Source organism: Pelobates fuscus, chromosome 7 (genome assembly GCF_036172605.1).
Source record: "Pelobates fuscus isolate aPelFus1 chromosome 7, aPelFus1.pri, whole genome shotgun sequence".
NCBI lineage: Eukaryota > Metazoa > Chordata > Amphibia > Anura > Pelobatidae > Pelobates > Pelobates fuscus.
In genome coordinates this window covers 109,321,865-109,348,306 of record NC_086323.1, presented here as the reverse complement: position 1 = coordinate 109,348,306, position 26,442 = coordinate 109,321,865, and the positions used below count along the sequence as shown (strand labels likewise).

At 38.1% G+C, this 26,442-nt stretch overlaps 1 protein-coding gene across 1 annotated transcript; it reads left to right on the top strand.

Annotated features, from left to right (window-relative positions):
• The first annotated feature begins 8,499 nt into the window (after positions 1-8,499).
• Positions 8,500-26,062, top strand: PDGFB (platelet derived growth factor subunit B). Its single transcript, XM_063427425.1, has 7 exons — positions 8,500-8,892; positions 13,919-14,015; positions 20,523-20,615; positions 21,713-21,906; positions 24,125-24,272; positions 24,406-24,580; positions 25,229-26,062. The coding sequence occupies exons 1-6, from the start codon at positions 8,833-8,835 to the stop codon at positions 24,540-24,542; spliced, it is 729 nt and encodes a 242-aa protein (XP_063283495.1). The 5' UTR covers positions 8,500-8,832; the 3' UTR covers positions 24,543-24,580; positions 25,229-26,062.
• Positions 26,063-26,442: the final 380 nt, after the last annotated feature.

Below are 26,442 nucleotides of genomic sequence, written 5' to 3'. Positions count from 1 at the left end.
CTTAAGGGGTTAAAGATAAAAGTTAAAGTCACCATTCCACAAACAATCTTCAAAATACAAGATCTTAAAAGAACACTCCAGGCACCTTAACCACTATAGTGCGCTCCTAAACAGGACCAGTGCAAAGTATAGCTCAGAATGAGAGCTCCCAGCTTTCCATCATTAATAGTGGAAGTGAGGAGTGACCCCTTGCAGACTCCAGGTAAGCCGTTCTACAATGGTTTGACAACTTACACTGTGGAAAGTGCCAGGACACTCCTGGCACCATAACCACTACAGCAAGCTGCAATTGTTATGGTGCTTAAAGTGTTCCTTTAATTCTCAAAGCTTACAGTCCACAACATCTTAAACCTCGACACTCCTAAACTAATACCACCATCCCTAACCCGAAGGACTCTAACTGAACTGAACTTTTGGTTACTAATGGCGCTAGCGCTGTCCTCTAGCCATCGGAGCTCCATTTCAGTGCCAGTCAAACAGCAATCAACATTAAGAACTTGTTACTTCATTTAATTACATACAGTCCTCCCATCCTCCACACATAACCTGTGATTCTACAATCCACTCCTGTCTTTCATTTCTCTCATCTCTTCCTCCAAATAGTAATTTTACCAGCTCAGGGATTCTACGTTTAAAGCTCTCTTCACGTCTGACAAATTGTTCTTCTTCTTGTGTTAAATCAGTTCCTTGTAGATTTCATGGTTGTTCAAATAGTGCTCTCTTCACTTTATGTCTCTGTCGACATCATTTTGTTCATTAATTGGTCGCTGTTATATATCTCCACTGTATGTTTGGAAGTGCAGCAGCGAATGTTGGCCTTGTAAATTGATAATGATAATAAGAATGTAACCCTTACAGGACGAGGATTTGAGCACAACATGACAGTTCTGGTATGCCATCTCTCATGAAGAGGTTAAAAGGGATTTAAAAACGCTTAACATGCTTAAAATGCTTAACATGTGATTATAATAAGGTCAGGTGTGTACAATTACATCATCATCTGGGAAGTAAATTGCTCACATAGGATTCACTGGATGCTTTCGTTTATTTTCATTCATTTAGCTAACTATGACTGTCTTCAATAATCTCCTTCAATCCTGATTATACAAAATGCTAATTACTCTGTTATGTGACACCTTAATCAGGGATGTCCATGCTGATCTTGTGGATTTTCCTGGTGTTCAGGAACTGAACTTCAGATTCTCTGAACAATCAGAGTATAAGCCATACACACATGAACTCTTCAAAAGACTGAGAAGAAGGCCTTATAAGAGATCTGTAGTAAAGCCATGGTACCAATTCCCAGTGCTCAGATACATACTGCCATATACATACATATAGATAGACACTTTCATACACACACAGTTACACACTTACACACACACATATTCATGTACTCAAATAGTTACACATTACCATTCACACCAACACACTAAGCTGCATAGGCACACACGCAGCTATACACTTAATGCATACACAGCTGCTTTTTCTCATACACAGACCTCTTCAGTACATATTTCCATACTCTTAGTTACACACATACAGCTACACACACAGCAACACATTTCTATACATACCCAGTTACAAAAACACACATATGCAATCTGATCTCATTAAGGGGGCCCGGTCGCACTGTTAAAGCGCTACTGCGCTAACCAGGCCCCCTGGTAACACTTTGCCATCAGGTGGCCCTAACAGCATGAGCCACCCGATGGACCCCTTCAATATGGCCCGGCGGTACTACCACTTGGGTCGGAGCCGCAACACATGGCGGCGGGCACCCGGTTGCAGGGCAGCCGGACCCCCTGCAGTGACGGGCCCGGTTGCAGCTGCGACCCCTGCCACCACGGTATTTCCGTTACTGCCACTGCAGCCTCACTGCTCAGTTCTCTACCATTTCTGAGTTAAAGCACTTTGTTTATGCAGCCCTAGTCACACCTCTCTGCATGTGACTTACACAGTTTTCCCAAACACTTCCTCTAAAAAATAATCTGATGTTTAAACTTTATTGCACATTCTCGTTAATTTATAATTGTGTATCTGCTCCAGTGTTAATGGCCTGCTAGACCTTGCAGGTGCCTCCTGTGTGTGATTAAACGTCAATTTACAGAGAAGACTGTAAAAACTTCTAAAGCAAGTTAACACCTGATTGAAAATGAAATCATTTTTTTCCATGCTGCTGTGTGAGTCACAGCAAGGGGATGTGTGACTAGTTTGTGCATAAACAGAACTCATAAATGCAGAGAATTGAGCAGGGAGACTGCAGAGGCATAATCTATACACCAACACTGCTTCATTAAGTTAAAGTTGTTTTGGTGACTGTAGTATCCCTTTAATATTATGCTGCAGCAGTGTAAACATCATCCATCCCACCTCACTACATAAATCTTGCCAAGTATCCCAGAGTTGAGGTAGGAGCCTTTAACTTGCAACCACAGAAACGGATCTCCATAGAACATCACTAAAACAGGGAAGGAAATGATAAACAGGAAAAATAACACCACTTAGTTATGTGAATAAAATATAAAATTTGACTTTTCATGTTTACCCGGACATAACTTCCCCCACGCTCAAACACACACGTTTTTTGCAGTTCTAGTCACAAGAACTCCAAGATCTCTGATGGACTAATCATTTCCTTCACGAATAACACCTCCTTTTCTTTTTTTTTTTCTTGCCCTGTTTTGGTAATTTCCCCTTATAAACCACAGTGTAAAAAAAGCTCTTCTTACTTCTTCACTTTGTACCATTAGTTTCACTCCTCCAACACCTTTTCCTTCATTCTGTTATTCAAGATAATAATTTTCGAGAAGGTGTCTATTTAGATATACAGATAACTTTAGTCTGTGCTTATACAAAAGGGTTTATTGACCAAAGGGAGAATCCAAAGCCAATTTCAGATTAGCTGAACTAGAAACATTCTCGAAACCATCTATACTTTCAGTTTGGTTACCCTATTAAATTCACTTTGAATTCTAACTGAAAACCCTGAAAATGTCTCTTAATATAAAAATCCAAACATCTATCTATGGAGGTAGCAACAGGTTGTTTTTTTGTTATAGATTCATAGAACTATCATTCTAAATTAAATGCACCTCTTTCATATGTATAAATGTAATATTTGTTAATATTTTTATGTGTTCTGAAAAGAGTAATTTATTCCCTGAGTTGTGCCTAGAAATTATATAAGAAATTACCTGCTATTCAAGTGTGTTATGCATTGCAAAGAGTGGAAAGAAGTGTGATTGTAAATTGTATTTTACCATCACCAAAATAATTTTATAATTGACAGGGAATTATTTTAAGCATCAATCAAATGACATCACAGTCACTGATTCAGCAGTGCTCTATAATTAACTCATTTTCTGAAGAAATTATTTTCGCAAATTGTGCATGGCATTTTGCAATTTACAATGGATTTATTAAATGTATCACAATGTCCATCTCACCATTTACTTATGTTAGTCTGCTAGTGCCCCTGGTACTATGGTGTAGACACCATGACTGCTGTCTCACAAGATTAAAAGAGAAAGTGATGAGGACCTTTGGAACCGTAAATGCACATTTAGCAAGGTGTAGTTGTGTGCATTGCTGAAGAAGTGTATCATTTGGATAGAAATATTTACGTAGGACATTATTCATCTGTAATATAGAATCCTCTGGTCATTACTGATACTTGCAAGGGTATGTCTAAAAAAAAAAAAAATCAGCCTCTCTGGGGGACATAAAGAGTATTTAGTATTTATAAAGTGTCTTAGCAAAAATAATGAGGAGAAATGTCCCTAGAAATGAGGGCAGCCATCCGGATGGAACATTGAGTATTGAGTAAAAGCAGACTTGTGACTCCTGTCTCTGAAAACAAGCATAGCATGTTGTTTTATAACCTGATCTGAGGTGGATAGGGATTGGTCTTAGCTGCTACTGATGCACCAAACCCAGAGTTGTTTTAGCAGACATCCAGCTGCAAAACCTAGATGTGATGTAGTGAGACCCCCAGCTGTTTTGTCTTTTGACGGGAAAGGTAAAAACTAAAATAGCTAATACCGCTTTACTAGACACTGTTTGAACAACTGTATGATGGACTCAGATGGCAAACAATGGAAAACAAAATCAGAGCAGCAGCCACCATATATGATCCAGTCTATGTGTATGCTTTGAAACGTATCGCAGAGGATAGTGACTACTGTTTCTATTCTGCATGACAGTACTACAAGGTAATCTCTTTATATTATCTACACTGATCAGCCACAACAATGAATGCACTGACAGGTTAAGTGAATCACATTGATTATTTACAATGGCACAGGTCAAGGAATGGGATATATTAGGCAGCATGTGAACAGTTAGTTCTTGAATTTCATGTGTTGGAAGCAGGAAAAATTGGCAAGTGAAAAGATCCGAGGGACTTTGACAAGAGCCAAATGGTGATGGCCAGACAATTGGGTCAGAACATCTCCATAATTGCAAGTATTGTGGGGTGTTCCAGGTATGCAGTGGTTAGTATCTACCAAAACTGGTGCAAGGGAGGACAACTGGTGAACCGGCGTCAGGTTCATGGGCTATCACATATTGTTGCACATAAGGAGCGAAGTCTAGCCCGTCTGGTCCGATCACACAGAATAGTGACTGTAGCTCAAATTGCTGAAATAAATTATAAAGGTGTCGAAACACACAGTGCATCACAATTTGCTGCGTAAAGTGCTGCATAACAGCAGACCAGTCAGAGTGCCTGTGATGACCCCTGTCCACTGCCGAAAGCATCTCCAATACAGATGTGAGCATCCGAACTGGACCATGGAGCAATGGAAGAAGGTTGCCTGGTCTGATAAATCATGTTTTCTTTTTGTGCATAGTTTACCTGCAGAAGAGATGGCAGCAGGATGCACTATGGAAAGAAGGCAGACTGGCAGAGGCAATGTTATAAACTGATCAATATTCTTGGGTCCTGATAATCATGGGGATGTTACTTTGACACGTACCACCTACCTAGAGATTGTTGCAGACCACGTAAACCCTTTCATGGCAATCGTGTTCCCTGATGGTAGTGGCATCTGTCAGCATAATAATGCACCCTGCCAAACTGCAAAAATTGTTCAGGACTGGTTTGAGGAACATGACAAAGAGTTCAAGGTGTTGCCTTGGCCTCCAAATTCCTCAGATTTCAATCGGATTTATGCATCTGTGGGATGTTCTGGAACAGCAAATCCGATCCATTGAGGCCCCACCTCTCAACTTGCAGGACTAAAAGGATCACTATAGTGCCAGCAAAAAACAAAGCCGTTTTCCTGACACTATAGTGACATGAGGGTGCCCCCACCCTCAGGGTCCCCCTCCCGTGGCACTGGAGGGGTTATAATTATTATTATTATTGCCATTTATATAGCGCCAACAGATTCCGTAGCGCTTTACAATATTATGAGAGGGGATTTAACTATAAATAGGACAATTACAAATAAATTTACGGGAACAATAGGTTGAAGAGGATCCTGCTCAATCGAGCTTACATTCTATAGGAGGTGGGGTGTAAAACACCTTAGGACAGCAGCTTAAACCCCTTGAGCAGCTTACCTTTATCCAGCGCCGGGCTCCCTCGGCGCTGGTGACCTCTCCTCCCCGTCCAACGTCAGCTCCCTAGTGGAGAGGAATGCGCATGCGCGGCAAGTGCCGCGCGCGCATTTAAAGAGTCCATAGGAAAGCATTTCTCAATGCTTTCCTATGGACACTCTGTGAGATGGATGCGAAATTTGCAACCAGCGTCGCAGATGCGCCTCTAGTGGCTGTCCCACGCCGGCGATCGCGGTTGGGGGGACTCCCAGGAAGCCCTCCGCGGCACGTCCGCCCTCCAGCAGCCCCCCCGGCCATGTGAGAGTGAGGTCCTTGCGAGGACCTCACAATCACATGGCCGGAATAGCTGGCTGCTGCATTGCCAGCAGGGGGACTAACTGTAATGACAGTTATTCCCCCTGCTGGCTGAAATCAAATTAAAAAAAAAGTTAAATCAGTGTAAAAAAAAAAATCATATACTTAGATCATATATATATATATATATTATATATATATGATCTAAGTATATATATATATATATATACACATATACATACACACACTGTCTAGATGTATTTTACTATTAATATATATATAATTATATATATATATATATTAATTTCAAATTACACGTAGACTGATACTGATTAAATATATATATAATTATTGTTATATGTATATTTATATATAATATAAAAATATATGTAAATATGTAAAAAATAAAATTAAAAAAATAATTAAAAATAAATAATTAAAAAATATATAGATGTGTGTTATTTCGTTCTAACTGTATTGTGATATTAATATATATATATATATTTATATCAAAATACACGTAGAACGAAATAATATATATCTATATACATAAATATATACGTATATATCACAATATATATACCTATATATAAATAAAAATATTTAAAAAAATTATATATATATATATATATATATATATATATATACACATATGTATATATATACATATATTAATTCTACACATATATTTATGTAATAATTTTACATAATTAGGTATCCTAATTAATTACAATTAGCGGGACCTGCCTGACAACCCATGCCGAAAGTATAGGGAATTTAATTTGCTAGCACTATTTAACCCTATAACTTTCCAAGACACCATAAAACCTGTGGGGTTACTGTTTTACTCGGGAGACTTCGCTGAACACAAATATTAGTGTTTCAAAACAGTAAAATGTATTACAACGATGATATCGCCAGTAAAAGTGACGTTTTTTTGCATTTTTCACGCACAGTGAAACAGCACTTACCCGGACGATATTATTGCTGTGATACCTTTTACTGTTTTGAAACACAAATATTTGTGTTCAACGAAGTCTCCCGAGTACAACAGTACCCCTCATGTGCAGGTTTTATGGTGTTTTCAAAAGTCTACTAGACAGCCACTAGAGGTCACTTCCTCCTTCATAGCACAGGTTTTCTGTGCTAGAGCGTCGCTGGACATCCTCACGCTGTGTGAGGACCTCCAGCGTCGCTCATTTCCCCATAGGAAAGCATTGAAATTATTTTTCAACGCTTTCCTATGGGGGGACATAATGCACAAGCGCGGCATTTCCGCGCATACGCATTAGGTCTCCTCGGCCAGTGGGCGGGATCAGTCTCACCCACCGGCCGACGCAATGAAGAGGAGGAGCGGCGAGGAGGAGGAGACGTCCCTCGCCGCTGCCTCAGGTAAGTGACTGAAGGGGTTTTCACCCCTTCAGTAACCAGGGATTGGGGGGTGGGAGGGAGAGGGACCCTCCAGTGCCAGGAAAACGGATAGTTTTCCTGGCACTGGAGATTCCCTTTAAGGGGTTAATGTTGTGGCTGATCAGTGTATACTGCTTTATGTGTTTCTTTTGTAGTGATTTATATTTTGTATCTAACACAAATCTAGAATTAATGCTACATTCGTGTGCATATTATAAACAAATTACATTATAAGATATAAAAATAGTTATTGGTAGGTCTGTGTAATATTCTCTTTTTTAATGTGAGCAGTGTCGGCATTATACACAAAAGTGAAATTGTTGGGAATTAATAGTGAATTTCTAATTTAGTGCCAATTAGCTGAACTAGAACAATTCTCCAAATCAGCTTTGATTCCAATTTGGTATTTTGATTTTAAAGGGACACTCCAGACCCCTAAAGTACTTCAGCTTTATTTGTAAAGACCATGTCCTCATTTTTTGTTACAAAATTGCATTTTTCAATAGAAATTGTCACCTTTATGAATTCACCTTATTCCACCTCCCTGAGCCATGGGTGTTTTTATTTGGGGCGTGTCTACTAAACACAATTTCCTTTATTTTATTTGGGCACTGGCGTGCCCATTAAATTAGAAATTCACTTTGAATTCCCAAGAAACTCACTTTAGTGAAGAACCCTGAAAATGTTCGGTTTGTTGTGTTAGTACTTTATATTTTTCAACATACACAAATAACATATGTATGTGTTATACAGCTATATATTTGTAACATACTCAAACCCATTAATTGGAATGTTAATGAATTACAGTGATTTAAATTTCTTAGCACACACATATTCTCTTTGTCCTGTTTCTCAATCCAAACTTTCAGTGGAGTCACCTTTTAACCTGACTTTGTCTGTCTCCCAGGTAAGAAGTCATAAAATGCCAAGACTGTGTCTAACACAAGCCAGGTCTCTTAACAGCCCAGTCTGATTGCCATTTCCCTGCATGTTGTTGTGTCTGCACTGTTAATGAGTTACTGTGCTTCCCACCTCCTAAAGAAACAAGCTGTGCCCTCCCTCCTGTGTGTCTGTGCAATACGCCCACAGCCCTGCTCACACACCTATGTATACAATCCTATAGCTGCTGGCAACCACCCCCTCTGCCCTCCTAGATCCTCCCCCACGCCCCCTGCTTGCCTGGCCGAAGAAAACCCCCAGCACACGTTTAACTTGAGCCATTGACTCTGGGTCAGCTATCAGCATCAGTTCTGCAGGGAATCCAGAACGTTCGGTGAAGAATCCTGTTGACATTTTATTTGAACCATTGGAATATCACTATTAATGCTGAAGGATACAATTCTAATCCTTTTTATTGAATAAAACATCTGGCACTTGATATTGTTTTATATCAACTCTGCATCCACTTTAGACTCTGGAATAAGGAGCACTGCGGGGTTTATTTTTTGTTGGGGGGGAGGAGAACCCCTTAACTGGAGGGGTGTCTGTCTGCCCCCCGTATTCCCATACACTGCAGACCTGACAGCCACTCTATGTTCTACAAACTATTGGGAGCTCTACAGGATGAATTTCGAGGGTCTGCTGCTGGTGTTTCTGTGGTTCCTTCACGTAGTCTGTGCTGAGGTGAGGATTCCATTTAAATGACCACACGCATAGCGCCTGCATAGTCCGTCGCGCTGTTAGAAGAACAAAAAAAAAACTGTACAGGTTGCTGTGAGCTAAAATGGAATGATGCATGTACCCTGTCAGCTGTACTGATTAGGACTGTGCCTGGCTTAGGTCTCATTAACTAAGGGAGAATACATTTCTGTTTACCCCAAGAGCTTGCAATCTTTGACGAAATGTTGGCATCCTTTTGAATTCATTATATAACTATCAATGCATGCAATACCTTTTTATAGTGGTTTCTGCATCTATTTTTCAGTGGCAGAAATATAGCATCCCAGAATCATCACCCCCTATCGATTAATGGCAAATTGTGACTTACCTGTTCAATTTGTTTAACCTCGTCAGGGTCGGGGTTAGGCAAATCCCTTGTTATTGTGACAAGCCCTGTCATTTCTTGATGGGGTTAATGAGTTTTGGTGGAAAGGTGGGGGTATAATGAACACTGCTAGCAGGTTGCTTTCCTTGTAGTGTACATTAATCTGTAATTTGCCAATTCTAGGCAGCACATAGGTGAAAATTATACAGAAAATGTGGTATGCTGTTTTTGCTCTTTTTGTGTCAGCCTTCTGACGCATTTTTATGGGAAATACTGTAATAGGTTGTGTTTTTGTTTATGAAGCACCACCATATTCTGTAGTGCAGACTTATTTACTAATGTGTGAATTGTTGTGAAAGCGTTTCAAATTTTAGACCAAGGTATACTGAAAGCCTATCTGACTTTGGAGTAATTTTTCCCCCCAGTTCTGTTACTTTGTCCTAAAAGCCAAATTAACTGAATTCCTAAAATAAATCACACTTCAAGGATTTATTCGCAAATCTCCAAAACGTAGCGAATTGAAATATTAATGACAAAATTCACACTGAAATTGCTGATCTGGAAACATTCGCTCCCATTTAATTCTAGTCACAGTTTGACTATTTTAACCTCAGTTTTGCCATTTGGAATTCTGAACACTATTCTGTCAGGTTACAGTCAGCTTGGGAGGTTGGTGGTGAAAAAGTGACGATTGGTAGTAGAGGTGACCTAGGCAAACCTGTCCACGTACCAGCAGTGTGTGTGTACACTGTAGTGTTTGTCTTGCCAGCTGCCTAGGACACACTGAAATGTGCAGCCTGAGGGAGCGTGTTCTGAGAATGCATTTGGAAGACAGGTTACATTACAGCACGCACACACGCCTCCGAGGCAGGGATAGTGTAAAACAGGACTAGAAACAGGGCGACTGGGGATGGGAGTAAAATGCGTGATAAAAAAAGTAGATATAAGAATAAAATAATGATTAAATGAATGGTGTGACAATATAGAATGTTGGGATTGCCCGGGATGTCTACATTTGGCATTGCAAGAGTTTGAGAACTATGTTTCATATGCTAACCACCAGCTACACACCTGCACACACCTGTATTTAGCCATTACTGGCAAGCAACAACCTATGGTCTGCGGGGCCGCCCACAAAACCAAATTGATTTCCAACCCCATATTCCTCCAGGACCTTGCTGAATTCTTCTTACAAATCTCATGTAGATTGTTGCTTCGGGCCTACCTGGCACCTTGGCAGACTGGCAGCATTGATAAATATTGCTAATTTACTACATAATCTTACTGGGTATTTTAACTGTAAACTGTATGCCCCCAAACTAATCTCGAAGTCATATTGTACCTAGTATATAATGGACTGCAAAGTAACCTTTGACACGAGACTGTTTTCAGCCTTTGTAGTGTGGGAATCTTGCTAATTAATAATATCGTTCATTAACTTTACTTTCAACTAAAATGCTTTGACATTCCAGGATTAGGCAGTCAGAACGGAGAAATGTGTATTGATAATTATAGAGTTCTGTCCAAGAATTTTTTGCCTTTGACATCTAATCTGTCACAGAATAGTGCAATAGACAGCAGAAGGTGGTTTTGAAGTTAGCAATACAATTACACGTTGCTTCGCCTGTTTTGTGGGTGAAATTTTGGTTCTGTGGATTTCAAAATTTATCATAAACACCAAACTGTTTACATAGACTTTGCATTTGTTTTTGACCAGGAATTGTTTATAGCAAATAATCCACTGTCATGTGGCTGAGATATATATAGCTGGCGGTGTGCCGGGATAGCTGTAATATTTTAGATTTGATTGTGATCCCATTTCCCCTGATTTAACAATTTTTCTTGGCGATTTCATGAACGTTTTGTTGAGGGTTTTCCTTGCAGAATTAAAGGCTTATTAAGGGTCTTCCACTGCAGTAAATACTGGATGACCTTCCGTGACCGGATTCCCATCTGTGTATAATGTGCAAGAATAGTGTCTCCCGGCAGGGAATAAAATAGTATGTTAGAAAGTAAAATAGATGCCATTTCTTATCTGAAGCCTAAAGCTATTGGTTTTTTTGTTAAAAAAAACCTTTTCATCCATTAAAGAAGCAAAAAGCTAAAGAAAAAAGGTTTTGTGGCTCTTTCAAAGTGTTCAGGTAGCGAAACAATAGTTTTTTTTTTTTTTTTTTTACTTTCTTCCTTTATCCGTTTTGTTGATCAGTTAATTTGTTCATCTGTTGCAGACATTCTCACTTTCTCTGATCCGTCCCATGACCACTGCACTGGGGCACTTAGCTCTTTTGAAGAACAATAGTTGGCACCACACATTGTGGTCCTAGTATTTCTTTCCTAGAAAGGCCAGCTGCCAAATGATTTTCTTATTGTTCTGATTTGTTCCATGCTGCGTTGGCCAAGAATTTCTGTGGGAGACAAAACTGTCTACATTTGAACACCTTTAGAAAGGGTGGGAGGGTGCGTATAGGAAAGTTCAGGAGATTTGTTAACCTATGGCTTTTTATCTTGAAAGGGTTAACCAACAGATATTTTTTTTTACTCAAATGTTTAATGGGAATGACTCAAAATCTCCCACGACTAGTCTGGAAATCATTAAATGGTACTATAACCTTACATGTCCAATGGTGGAACTATAGCTAACTGTGTTTTCTTGTCTTTGTGAGTCTATTCCCAGACCAGATGCTTGGGTTTTTTTTTTGCATGAGACATTCAAGGGTACTTTTTCTGTGCATTGAAATTTGTAGAGTAGCTGTACATGAATACAGTATATAATTCCCTGTAGAGACACTTGAGCCAGTGCTATCCAACCGTGGCCCTCCGGTTTCATTGCAAGTACCATCATCTAATACATTACACAATATCTTTTGAAGCTGACGGAGTACTATGTGGGTTGTAACTGGAAGAACATCTGGAGGTCCATAGTTGTGCAGCCTGGCACTTCATGGTACAATGGTCTGTTTTCTAGTTAATGCATGCTCTGGGGTTTTATTTACATGAAGATAAGACTCTGGTTTTTTGTTTTTGTTTTAAGAACAGTTTCTTAAACCCTTTATTTCAAGAAGGTCACTGGCTTTATAAAACATTCATAACATTTAAATCTCAATAGCAGTTTTGCTTTTGTATAGTGTTCTCCACCGCATTGTTACGGAGGACTTCCCAGTGTTCAGAAGCATTGGGTGGAGGGCTAGATAGACAGTATTAAATAAATGATTTTATACAATGGAACCTGTAGGGTTTTTCAGGCAGGAAGGGGTGACGTACAACAACATCTAAACCGCTTACACCCCTGAGCTGCCAGCTGTGCAACAACAGATTAGGAAATAAGCTGCATGCACAAACATTGGCCAAGATCCTTGGATTTTTTAAAATTAATAGTCAATTAATCATCTGATGGTACTTTATATATTTAGTCACTAAACAATGTTGCCATGAAGCAGACCAGGATTAACAATGAGGTGACCCTAGGCGGCCAACTACGGCCCAGGGTTCAGACAGGGGCCTGGAACTATACATTTGTTTGGCACCATTCACTATCCCTATTTTAAGAACAAAAGGAGGACCCAAAACAAGTAACCTGTCTAGGGTGCTGTTGGATCGTAATCCTTTTAAACACCGGAGATCTGCTTGATATGGGCTGTTGGGTTTAAGAGATCGTTATATGTGACAGTAGGCGGATGTAGAGGAATGGATGACAAGTCACAGAGCTCGTTGTCATGAATCATGAGATGTTTTCATCACCTAGTGGGTGTATCCCACGCATTCTAAAGAAAGCTTTGTGAAAAATATTTAGATTATAAAGGGTTTTCATTTCTGTTTGAAAAAATATCACGTCATCTCATCAGAAGTTCTTACATACAAGTTCTAGAGAATATGTTGGCGCTTTATAAATACAAATAATAATAATATTTTCCTATCACGGTTCCCCCCGGAGCCTATGGTATTCTCATCCAGTGCTGGAATGCAGGAAAATTCCTAACCTATTTGGTTTCATCTAGACCAGTAAGCAACCTTTGGTACTCCAGATGTTATAGACTATGTCTCCCATGATTCTTTGCCAGCATTATGGCTGTAAGAGCATTATTGGAGATGTTTTCCACAGGTTTTCTCCCGCTGATCTAGACAGTGAGCAAAAGTCACCTCTCGGCCAGCAGAAATTCCAAGGATGTTACCTGTTTTTCACACATTGATTCGATATTAGAGTAAAATGCCCATTCTGTATGGATAGTACTTTAAGGGTATCAAAATCATAGTATGATCACTTAAAAAATAAATAAATTACGGCAAATCACATTAACAGTCTTAAATTTATTTATTTTTATTTTTTCTGTTTTTTTTGAAACCCACTCACTTGATTGAAACCAGTCCAAGTCCCAAGGGCCACCTGTTTTAATTGTAAGGTATCAATAGGAAGCTAACATTGCCATGTCAAACTACGTGATGACGTAAGATAGCTTTCAATATGCAGTGATATCTATAGACAATACCCTGACACTCTATCCTTGAGAATTGTCCATCAATCATCGAAATTCTGTTCTGGCTCACACAGGTGGACTGCAATACCTACAGAAGATGCAGCAACTTGTATGATTATTCTTTTGTAATACCGCCTAGCTAACACATGTGCTTCTCTGACATTTAATTGGGTTTGCATATCTTTTTTGGCAGGGGGACCCCATTCCAGAGGAAATGTATGAAAAGTTTGCAAGGGCATCCGTCAAGTCTATATCGGATATACAACGGCTTCTGCAGATAGATTCCGTAGGTAAATCTCTTCAACTTGGATCTTCATTCTGTTCCTTTTAAATTCTGTCCCGCTCACATGCTCTCCTTCACTCATTCTCTCACTGTATCCAGCTTATATTAAGTTACAGAGTAACCAGGTTCTTGCCAAGTTCCATTCAGAAGCCAGTAATGACACACAGTTCTGATATGCTTATAAGCACAGAATTCCCCTGCGTTAATGGAATTATTTCACTAAAACGTTTTTTTTTAAACCATAGCAGGTTTTGTGTCTGCAACCCCTGTCACTCATATATAATGGATTTCCATACTTTTATTTTGCCCACACTGTAGAAAAGATTATGGAAAAATTAGAATGACTCAGACCCACTGGCTGCAGTAGGGGACTAATCATATGTCTACACACATATTTCTAGATTTAGAAAATCTATTTAAGTATGTTCCCTTAAATGATATAGGAAATTCCTAGCTATTTATACAAATACAGGGGAACCATATTCTGGTGTTTTTACAGTCTAAAATTCTGTTTAAATGCATCCATGTGTATGTATCTATCTATTTTCATATACCGGTATCTAATTATAATAACAATAATAGTATTAATAATATGTATGTGTATGTATATATTGATAAAGACCTGCAGGTCGAAACGTCGATTGCCATCACTTGCCAAATTATATTGAATTATTTTTTTTTGAAAGTGCTCTCATCTCTTCAATTTTGTTTTATATATATATATATATATATATATATATATATGATGCAACCGGTCATATAACTGAAGCCTGAGTGCAAGGCACATTTGGTTTTATATATATAATGTGTGTGTGTGTGTTATTTCAGGTTGATTTAAAAAAGGTATGATCAATTATTTAAGGTACTTGTTAGTGTGACTTGCTATTGATACATTACATCATTATGACATCATCTTTACTGCATACCAATAGCCCTTGGTATTTCTCAATTATTTTCCAATGAGGATATTTTGGGTCCATTGGTTTAGCCAAGATCCATTTGGACCATTATGTCATAGAGTTCAAACAACCACGCCTGCTGGTTCCTTAGGGCCCGTTGTTAAGAGGGTGTGACGCAGAAGTAGCAGTAGTGTTGTTCATGCAAGGGCTATAACCATGTAGTAAGACTATAAGATGGGCACAAATATAGAAAATAAGAACGATAACCAACAAATGACTGGCTCTCCACACCACACAGCATGAATATCAGCAAGAGAAACACAACAAATAATTGAGCCATAAGGAAAGAAAGATATACAGATATCTTCCGCTAGGCAACAGACAAGCTGATTCTAAGCCAATTAATAATAGAAGTTCCCTCCTAAGTCAATGGCTCACTAACACGGGTGAACATACCTGGCTGGAAAAGACTGCCAGCACCAGGCCCCTTTAATGGCTGTCTAGGTGAACTACACGAAATATTGGAAGGAAAATCCACAACAAAACAAAGAAACATTACAGGAGCATTGGTAAAAGTCCTGTCAGTGCTTGTATTTCTTCATATTTAATAGACTGCGGTTAGAATGCACCTTTAATACTTATATGGAAAAAACTGTGTGTACATACATATATTAATAGTGCATTTGTTTGCATGTTGATGCAAGCCTGTATATTACTCAGCTGGAGGCAACTGTATCCTCATTCCAAAATACACAAAAACTGGTAGTAAATATTTAGGAATGCAAGCATGATACGGATAGCTGCCTGTGTTTTTTTTTTTTTTTTTTTTTTTTTTATGAATTTGTATTTCTATGTGAAAGGGACTTTTGCAATATTCACTAATATATTTACTGGACTAAAGTATTTTCAGCCTTTAAGGGGAACAAGCTTTCCGAAAACCTTTACTAAGAGTTGATGCAATAACAGGAAAGAGTTTCGAGCTTTTTGCTGCAAAGTACTATTTATTTCACAAAAATAAATATAAATATTTCATTATTATTCATCCATTTTCCGTCTGTCTCTCCATCAATGGAGCATCCATCTATCTGTTTGTCTCTATCTGTCTGTCTGTCTTTCATTTATGTATCACCTGTCTATCTGCCTCTCTGCTTCATTAGGGATCACATACATTAAATATGGAGCACAAACCAAGAAAGTTATGGTGGAAAAAAATAGTTATTGAAAACCCCTTCCATCTGCTGTCAGTGAATAGTCACTACATTGTTAAACACAGATCTGCACACCAGTCAAGCCATAAGACTTATGGCTTGACTGGTGTGCAGGTCCGTGTTTGACAATGTATTGACTATACATTAGGTAGGTAGATAGACTCAGTTATTCTCTGCAACCACGCTAGTTCTAAAGTATTAATAAATGCTGTACACAGAAAGTCCACGTGTTACAGGATCCATGCCAGGAGCATAGTACTTGCAGTACGTCAGGGCTCGCTTTGCTCTGCTGCAACCTCCCTCTTTGCTATTGTCTCCCTGCGCACGTCAGACCCCTGAACTCTGCTATCTGTGTCTGGACACAACTTCCCCTCTTTGTCTGTAGTACCAGTCCTTAGTTCTGGCTTGTGCATAAAGAGAATTCCTAGCGTTCCCCCCCCCCTGCTCCCCCTCTCTTCTAGACTTAGTCCAGCTGCAGCAGCTGTGTGAGCTATTAATATCCAGCTGGGCACATGCATCAAAATTAAACCTGGCACTACCAGAGGGAACAACTGGGGTCAACCACTGAAGATGGTAGGACCATGATGGAATATATACAAAGCTTATAGTACCTGTCATATATATTTACTAATGTCACGGTATCACATATCAGGCTGGGCTACTACAGGCAAACCCATTTATAGCTCTGTTTCTAATTTTACATTTTGTTGAGACAGTTTATAAAAAGTTTCTACACTCCGTCATCGACTAGTAAAGTAGTAAGGCTGGCTTCTAAAAATACCAACATAGCCATATACAATTGGCGATTATTTACTAAATAAAGAGCATGCTCCTCCAGCTGTTTGAGATTCTCACTCAATTATCTCTCCATTCCCTTTATATTTTACCAATAGCTGCTTCTCTCTGTTAACTTCTTTTAGCCATCACCTCCAAGTTTCCCTTGTTACCTCTTTTCTCAAATCTCCATTTTATCCTTTAGATTGTAAGCTCACGGGCTATCTAGCTAAGCTTTGTATGGCTAGATATCATCTTACAGACAGGGCTCCCTCTACCTCTTGTACTTGGCTGTGTATATTGTACGTCCTCCACTAATTGTACAGCACTGCGGAAAATCTGTTGGCACTTTATAAATACCATAAATAAATGATAAATGGTGAATTGTGAGGAATTTGAAAAATTAATTTACAGATAGCATAGTAAATTGTAAAGCTGGGATTAAAGCTGCTATTTTGGCCTAAAGTTTGATATTTTGTTTTGTGTGTTGGGTCCTCTATGGAATGGTCATTCATGAAACTTCTAGTGATATCATATATGTAGTGTTAAGGAGTATAGCCATTTAAAGAAATATACCAGTATGTTTAAATCCATACCTGCACAAGACGTCTGGTTAACACGACTACTTAAAAGATGGTATTTCCTATAAGGTGACATCAAGTCATTTCTACCAAGACAGGTGCACTTTAAAAGAACACTAAAGTGTTAGAAATATAAACTTAGTTTTACTCCATAGATAAAAAATATTGGAATTAATAAGTAATAGCTGTTAGATAAATTATATTTCATTCTCTGTAGATGTTGAGTATAACGTGTTCCTATTCTCATTTAATTTCCACGCAAAAGGAAAGTTAAAAATGTCTTAATTTATACATTGTAAAAGTCAACAAAAACATTTACACTCCCAGCTTAGCAACAAGATTTTAGTCACAGCTAACGTGCTATGTTCTTTATTCAAATGTGAGGATTTAAGGGGCTGTTTTTTGGGGTGGGTGGGGGGGGGGGGGGGGGGTTGCGACAAGGCAGCCAACTTGATGCCAAGGAGAAATAAAAAAATTGTGTGGCATAATTAACGCTTACATTTTACTTTAAGAAAAGAAAAAAAGATCTATTAGAGATAGTTATATACTTAAAAAGTACTGCTATTTTAAAAAATACTAATTTAGTTACCTGTAGTATGTTAAATATAATACAAATATTTGATGAAATGCAGAACCAAGAACGGATTTGTGTGTAATAGTTGTCCGAATTGTTTTGTATTGTATTTATGAGTACCTATAGAGATGCACTTTCTCTGTACTGTTATGAATTGTTAAAGGGTAACTCCAAGTACCATGATCACTTCAGTAATTTGAAGTGTTCGTGGTGCTTGGAGTATTAACACAGAGATTAGCCCCTCTGCCGCCAGAGGTATAACTACATCTCTGCATCACAGGGTTTTAATTCTGTGCAAATATTTATATACAGAAGCTCATTGATTGGCTGAGAGCAGTCAACTGAAAGTGTCAGCTGACCTCCCCCAGCCAATCAATGAGCGGCGGGATCAACATCCAGCTTCTGCAGATTGCAGATGTAATCCGCCTACAAAAAGGATCAGGGGCCTAGTGGACCCAGGTAAAGGGGCAGACCATTACAAAACATTTTGCCCCATTACCAGGTAACAAGGCCAGGATATTCCTGGAATGATATAGATAGTAAGCTCGTTTGAGCAGGGTCCTCATCAACCTATTGTTCCTGTAAATCTTTTGGAACATGTATTGAAAAATGTTTCCTTTTATAATATTGTAAAGCACTGCCGAATAAGTTGTCGCTATGTAAATCCCAATAATGACAATAATCATGTTATGATCACTTGAATAACCGTTTAAACTTCTGGCATTAAAAAAGCGATACTAAATTCACCATAGGATGAGGATATTTTGGCACAGATTGCAGCTGTTTGGAGTTGCGATTCGTTAGCACATTCCTTGCAAAACAAAAAAAGGGCACAACTTCAGTACATTAACATATGCAAAGCGTGCATCATGCATTCTGACTCATTTTCACCTGATATGTAGCAACCAGTTTTAACATGTGTGCTGTTATCTGCATCATCTAGGTTAAGATTTTCCATGTGCAAAACATAATGTAGCTTTATAGCAATTTTCTTTTAACACATATTACATATTTAGCCAAGAAATAACGGCTAACGCCAAGCCCTATATGGTGACATTAGTAGCCCCATCTCAACTTAGCTGAGACATCATTGTCTGAGTATGTGTCACATCTTGTGCCATATGTATATGTTACACTTACAGTAAAAGACAGAAGAAATACTATGTTGAACACATCCTCATTAACTCTTGCTTGTTCCTTTATTTTTTTTTATTAGCAATGTCAGAATTCACCTTTAGAAACATCTTGGTTAGTCTAGAGCAGGGGTACCCAAAAGGTAGATCCCAAGATGTTTTAAAACCACAGCTTCCATGATGCTTTGTCATTCTAAAGCATTCTAAAGGCATGCAAAGCACTATCTGGGGATCTACCTTTTGGGCAGCCCTAGTCTACAGACTATGACTTAACAGTAGAATAACTGGGATTCAAAATGATTTGGTCAGTTTACACCAGTGACAGTTATACTTTAGCACACCAGCTGTTGTTCGAAACTGGCTGTCTCAGCATCATGTAGTTCACAGCAGCTGGAAGGTCTTTTCTACAGTTTCTAAAGTCCCGTGGCTAGCCAGACCCCAATGTTTGTCCTTGGAGTGTTCTCATGCAGACTGGGTGTGGTGAATGGCTGTTTTGGAAACATTAGCTTTTCAGTGTTACCTAAAATCTGAATAATACCCATTGTAATTCTTTGTTCCTTTCCCAGCTGCGGAAAATCCCAAATAAGACTCTGTCCCCATGTATCAGCAGGGATAAAAACTAGAATGTGCATTTTATGTCTTTAGGATTAATCTCCGTTACTCACATTGTAAAGTTGTTGTTTTTGGGGACGTCTGTATAAGAACTGTGTTCTTCTTTTGTAAGTTAAAAATTGGAGATTAGCTCTTAATTGTATTTGCTTTAACATGAAATCAGGATGACTTAAAATAAACTTACAGATGTTTCCAGGCCGTACAGTGGGCAGACACAACATACAATTAATTAGTGTCAAAACAAGATGCTATTTTAGAACAAAAGACAAATGGCTGGGCTTGGACAGAGGGAGTAGCTACATTGTAAATAGTAATTAGGGTAAACTCACAAGGTTATTCTCTTAAATGCAAATTGTTGGGATTCAAATTTTAAGACAATATGGCCAAAGTAGGAAAAGTATCCAAGTAAAAAATTTTCATTTTGTCTTTTTTTGGCCTAAAAGTTAAAATTTACTTAGCATTCCTACCAATGCAAACTGGAATGGATATTAATTCCATTCATTAAAATTGTACGTTCTAATACTGAATAGAGGGAGAATCACCTATATTTTAGGAGTTATTTTGCTATGAAAATATATTGTAATAGCAATGAGCAGCTGCTTAAAGGTTACTATATTTGCCAATGGTATTTTTCTTGTAATGCTGTACATTTTAAGGTACTTTTATAATTCACTCTTTTGGTCCTTTGCACTTTCCTACACTCTCTAAATCTCTTATGTATCCACTCTGACAGATGTTGAGGAAGATATGAACCACAATTCTAGGAATGAAACACAAAGTTTGCCTAGGGCTAATTCCAGCCACTCCCGGGTCATCCGCAGCTTAGGTAAGAGAGAGAAATCTGTAAACTAAATCACTCCTGAATGACATCAACTATGCATGACTGAGAAATTACATCATACATGTTTTGTTACGTGTCTGACCAATAACCGATATCCATTTAACCAAACATGAACATCACAGCAATGTTCGTGTATTGTCCGAACAATGGAACAAAGAGATGTCCTGAGGGAACTGCTAATGGGGTCGATCACTTGGAGCCACATTCTTCTTGGGATAGCATTTTGTGTCATCCAGCAACTTCACTTTAGCCATCACTGCTTTTCTTATGACTTTAGAATGGTCCTCATCTTGATCTAGGTTGCTCAGATAGCAAACTCTTGAATGGAAGTAGAAAGCCACTAATAGACTAGATAAAACTAATTATAATCAAGTTATCACTAGTGAGAATTTGAATTCCCTCTTCTGAGATTTTTTCAGTTTTTGAGAAGAACCATTCTTAAAAATCCACGTAATTTTACATATATTTTTGGTAGCAGGCCTGATTTGACCATCTGGAACCCATCGTGAAATTTCTTGACAATTTCCTGACAATGCTTTTTCTATATTACTTTGTTCTTGAGCTGCAGAGCCTTGACTATGCAGTTTGTTAATGCATTTATAGCAGTTTCTTAAAGAATTTCCCCCCCAAAAATGTTTTTTGTTTTAAATTGGTGTACAGCCTTTTCATTTTAGAATGATTTATATGTGTTGTTGACACTGTTCATAACAGTCACAGTGATAGGAGACAGTACATGTTGTATTGATGGATCAGACACGTATAAACAATATTTAAAGGAAGGATATAAATTAAGCAAATAAAAAACACTACCTGCCAGAGGATTCTTTCCAAGGCCCATGCTATTTTGTGGATTTTTGCCAAACTATAAATGTGTCTTGCTAGTTTGAGGAGATCGTAAGCTCATTGGAGCAGGTTCCTCATTAACCTATTGTTTCTGTATCATTTTGTAATTGTCTCATTTACGGTTAAATGTCCCCTTTCATAACATTGTAAAGCTCTGCAAAATAAGTTGGCACTATATAAATAATAATAAGACCTCACTTTATTTAGCATCTTAGCAGTATCCTTATTTTACATTGCAGATGTTCAGATGGCCCAGATGGCAGAATGCAAAACAAGGACTGCAGTGTTCGAAATCTCCCGCCAACTTGTGGATCCAACAAATGCAAATTTTCTAATAAATCCTTCCTGCATAGAGGTTCAGAGGTGTTCTGGGTGCTGCATGTCATCTAATTATAAATGTATTCCAGTGCGTGTCCACGTCCGAAATGTGCAGGTATTGCTCACTCTTGATTTACCTATTTGTACTTTTATTATATTTTCTTTCTTAAAACGAAAATGATAAATATCCTTCAAATGGGTATTCGTCAGGAAAATGCTGGCAAGTTTTGGGGAATGCAGGTTCCTAGAATGCCATCAATACAAACCTTCTGATTGTTAGATGGCACAATACAGTTCCATGTTTAAAACCTGGCATCAGTATTGGAAATGACATTGCGGACTGTAAATATGTTTATTTCAATCCTCCTATTTAGCAGCACTTGACTGAGCTGTTACTTCTACTGAACAGTACTGGAGGAAGGAAAGGGTGACCTAATTTACAGTCCCCCTATTTTTGAAACAAGTGACTGACCAAAGATCCAGTGGAGAAATGTAATCCTCCATTGTGTGAGAACCAGGCAGAAGCAGAACAGAAAACAGATGAGACATGCAATTTTAAGAAATCAAGCCGGTGTATACATGTCATTGGTAGGATAAAAAATAATTCCACTAAATAGCAACCAATTCTGTGGAGTTTGAAACAGCCTTATTTTTTAAGCATACGAAAGACTAGGCATGCCATCCATCTGAGAACTCCAGCTAACTTCCATGCCTTTGCAACATATAAATATGTTTTACGATATGCAGATAACAACCAGTGGGAGGAAAAAACAATTACCAACATTGCACCTGGAATGCATTTTGTCCTTTAGAACTCTGATACTCTTGTTCCAATGTTGGTTTTGAGCTGCTGCCAAAATATTTGATATCAGGTGCACATATTTGGCTTGAAACAAATGAACTCACTCAAAATTCTTTAAAATGAAACATGAATGACATTAACATAGTAATACCCTTCACAAAAGCAGGGTAGTGTTCATCTGTCTCCTTGTGAAGTTACATTTAAAAAAGAAATTCTTTATTTAAATAGCAATGCACAAGAAGAAAAACTGCCCACAAAGAAATTTCAGCCGCAAGAGGACAGAATGATAAATTGCAGACATACATGCGTTATGCGTTATCAGTCCGCTTGTCATAATATTTTAAGAAATGTTTTATAAACCAAAGAAACTTGAGCTTTTTAAGAACTGTCCATAATGCGCATACAATGAAATGATGGCTTATCCTACTGAGAGCCACATTCATTAAAAGAACATTATAGGGTCAGACATGCAAACATATATTCCTGATCCTATAGTTTTAAAAACACTATTTAGGTGCCCCCCTCCCCCCCACTTGCTCTCCTCAAGTAGATAGAAAACGTGCCCTGCCTGGCCCGATCTGCCACCCCATACCCCACCCCCAATCATCAGAATTGATTATCTCAGCCAATCTAATGCTTTCCCATAGGAAAATTGCCACACTGCGCCACTCAACATGTCCTCATAAAGACACATTTACCCAATGTATCTCTATGGGGAAAGTTTAGTGTCTCCACGCAGAGCGTTCTGCAGCACTGACCCAGGAAGCACCTCTAGTGGCTATCTGAGTGGCTGCCAATGGGGAGCAATGTAAATGCTGCCTTTTTTTCTGAAAAGGCAGTGTTTACACAAAAAGCCTGCAGGGGTTGACTATACTCACCAGAACAACTAAATTAAGCTGTAGTTGTTCAGGTGATTATAGTGTCCCTTTAATAAAGCCCATTTATAAAAAGTGAGTGTCCACTTTTTTTCCCAAGCATTTCCAAAGCAATTATTCCAATCTGAGTAGACAATGTTTGCTTTCATTTACTTTATGGTAGAATTGTCCCTGAACAGAAGCCAATTCACCATTGGGGGTACTTTGCAGGAAATTTGTGTGCTTTGGAAAAGTTAATATTTTTTATGGAAAATTCATAGCTGGATATTTGTTTGCTGACATCTTTGCTTATGGAAATTGGACAATGGAAATAACTAATATTGGTTTTATTACGACAAATGCAACGTTGCTTTGTTCTTTGCATTATTATGCTTTCAAACAAAAGTATTCTTTCTACCACTCCTATAAATATGAACATCCCATACAGCTCTGATAAAATAATCAGCAATCTGAGATATGAATTATGGAGCAGTTGAAAGTAGAATCTCTTTTAGATTGTTTGATAGAAGGTTATAGCAGTAATAGGAAAAATTCTCATTTAGTGGGTCCTTGACCAAATTTCTCATCAGATGTTCAGGTTTATTTGTATTTTTTTAATCTTCTGCTCTCTTATTACTGTACATATGGACTATTGATAAAAAATGTCTTCATTTCAGATAATGAAAATTACACCGGGTCGTCCCAAGAATAAAGTAGAACTGGTTGTGATTTCTGTAGAAGACCATGTGGAATGTAAACCAGGACCTATTAATTCTGCTGCACCAAGAAGCCACCACATCCACCAGGAGGCTAAAGGGGTAGCAGGTAATTGAATAATGTCCTTATGACGTTGTTTTTTTTTTTTTTTATCAGTTTCTCTCTCACCTAATTAACATTGTAAATTATTCTTATCGTCTCCTTGCTAGTTTGCCTAGTCTCTAATGATCTATCATTACAGGTACACCTCAAACAACTGTGCGTCCTGCTACGGTCTCTCGAAAAGAAGACTCTCCACTCCGAGCATCAAAGAGGAAAAATAGAAAGTTCAAACATCTGCCCAGCAAGAAAGAGCAAATGCAACTATTGGTTACGTAGTAAACATAGTAATGGCTCTTATCTGTATCGTTCAACAGGTGAGAAATGGGAACTCAACCAAAATATATTTTTAATGTTAAAATGTCTGCTCCTCTTGTTTAATCAACACTTATTTTATTTAATAACAGTGTATATTTTGGTTTGCATTGATAGATTGAAAATGTAGCATTGCATAGGGTCCCATAAACCACATTAAATAAATGCACAGTAAATGTTTTATTTTAGTTAGTATGGATCACATATAGCCACAGTGATTGTCTGACTTACTTTGCCTATCGATAATCACTTACAGTCTTTACCTAAAGGGCAGTACACATTTGAAAAGCTATTCTGGAGGGTGTGGTAGAGACAAATAAATTAAGTAAATTCAGATGCCCCTGGGTATGTCTAAACCCAACAGGGGCATTCATCGATGTGGGAATTGTCAACAAAATCAGGGAATTACATGGTTTAGGTCAATAGAGCAGAATGGAAGACATAGCTGATTAGGTGAATTGAATTTGTTTTTGCAATTCAGCCATTTTTGCCTATATGTTGATATTTACCTTGAGTTTCTAACAATTCACGCTGCAGAGAATTACCCTGTCAACGAGTCCATGGTTTTAGGGAGAGAATGTAAACACTATTAACCATCTAATTCTTACATATTCAGTTAATTAACAGTATTCTATTTGCCTTTCTTTCAGGCTCCAATGGAAATGAAACACATTTGGCCCCTATGGGGTCATCCTAACGTCATTTCTGACTGTCTGCTTCAAACACCTATCCTGGAGCTGGTGCTTTATGATGGACTGACCAAGAATAATGCCTTCATGCGCTTTGTTGCTCCATCCAGGTGCCCTTCAGGCAATGAGGAGACAGAATATGAATGCACATGGCTGCAAAAAAATGCCAACAACCACTAGATGCCAAATCCTATGCAAATTTAAGTGACTTAAAAATGACCCAAAAAGAAGGGACACACCTTTTTTGGACTCACTGGATGTATATTGCTACTTTATTTAATTGCCTTTATTTTGTATTTTTATAAATATATATAAATATATACATATTTTTGTAAAAAGTTGTTTCCTTTGCTGAACTTGCACGAGGCAGGACAGAGTCTGGAAAAGAGAATGGAACTGACTCCTAGTGGATTCGTCTGCATGAACCCTGTAGATTTTCTATACCCCCCCAGGTCTAGTCTGGCAAGCGAGAGGTTAATGGCTTGTATTCTAAGCTATTATTTCAGCCCTGAGATCTGTAAGGTGCTCTCAGAATGTATGATGGCAGATCACTGGTCAATAAATGTAGCTTCAAATCATCCTGTATCCCTTTCCCCTCCACACCACCTTCTTTCTTGTCTGCTAATTTGCTTCTTTTTCAGTGTCATTTTCCTCAGCTTTTCTTTTGTTAATTCCTTTCTCTTTGCACACAGCTCTGACTGTCAACAAAACTCAAAAATAGTGGTTTATAATGTAAAGTAATTTATATTCAGTATTTAATTTCTACAACCAACAAGACTTTCTTTAATTTGTATTAAAAAACCAAAAAACAAACAGTTGAAATTACCTGCTCTTTTTTTACGATTCTGATGGAAAAAAACATTTGATTAGTTCATAACCAATATAAACTGTTTAATAAGCACCTAGGCAGCACACATTTTGATTGACACACACACACTTTACCACTCACCCAGTGCTCAGTTTCACAATAATTGCGTGCAAATGGGCACAGCACTTTCAAGGTGAAATTTAAACTATTTTATTTACACCACTTTTACAACAATTTTCATTTGTATTAAAACAAAAAAATATCAAGAACCTTTTAGTCATGTAGAGCTACACAGTATTTAAGATCATGGAATATAAGTATAGGTGATCTCTTTGCTTGCCAGGAATTTAAATGCAAGCTATAAATA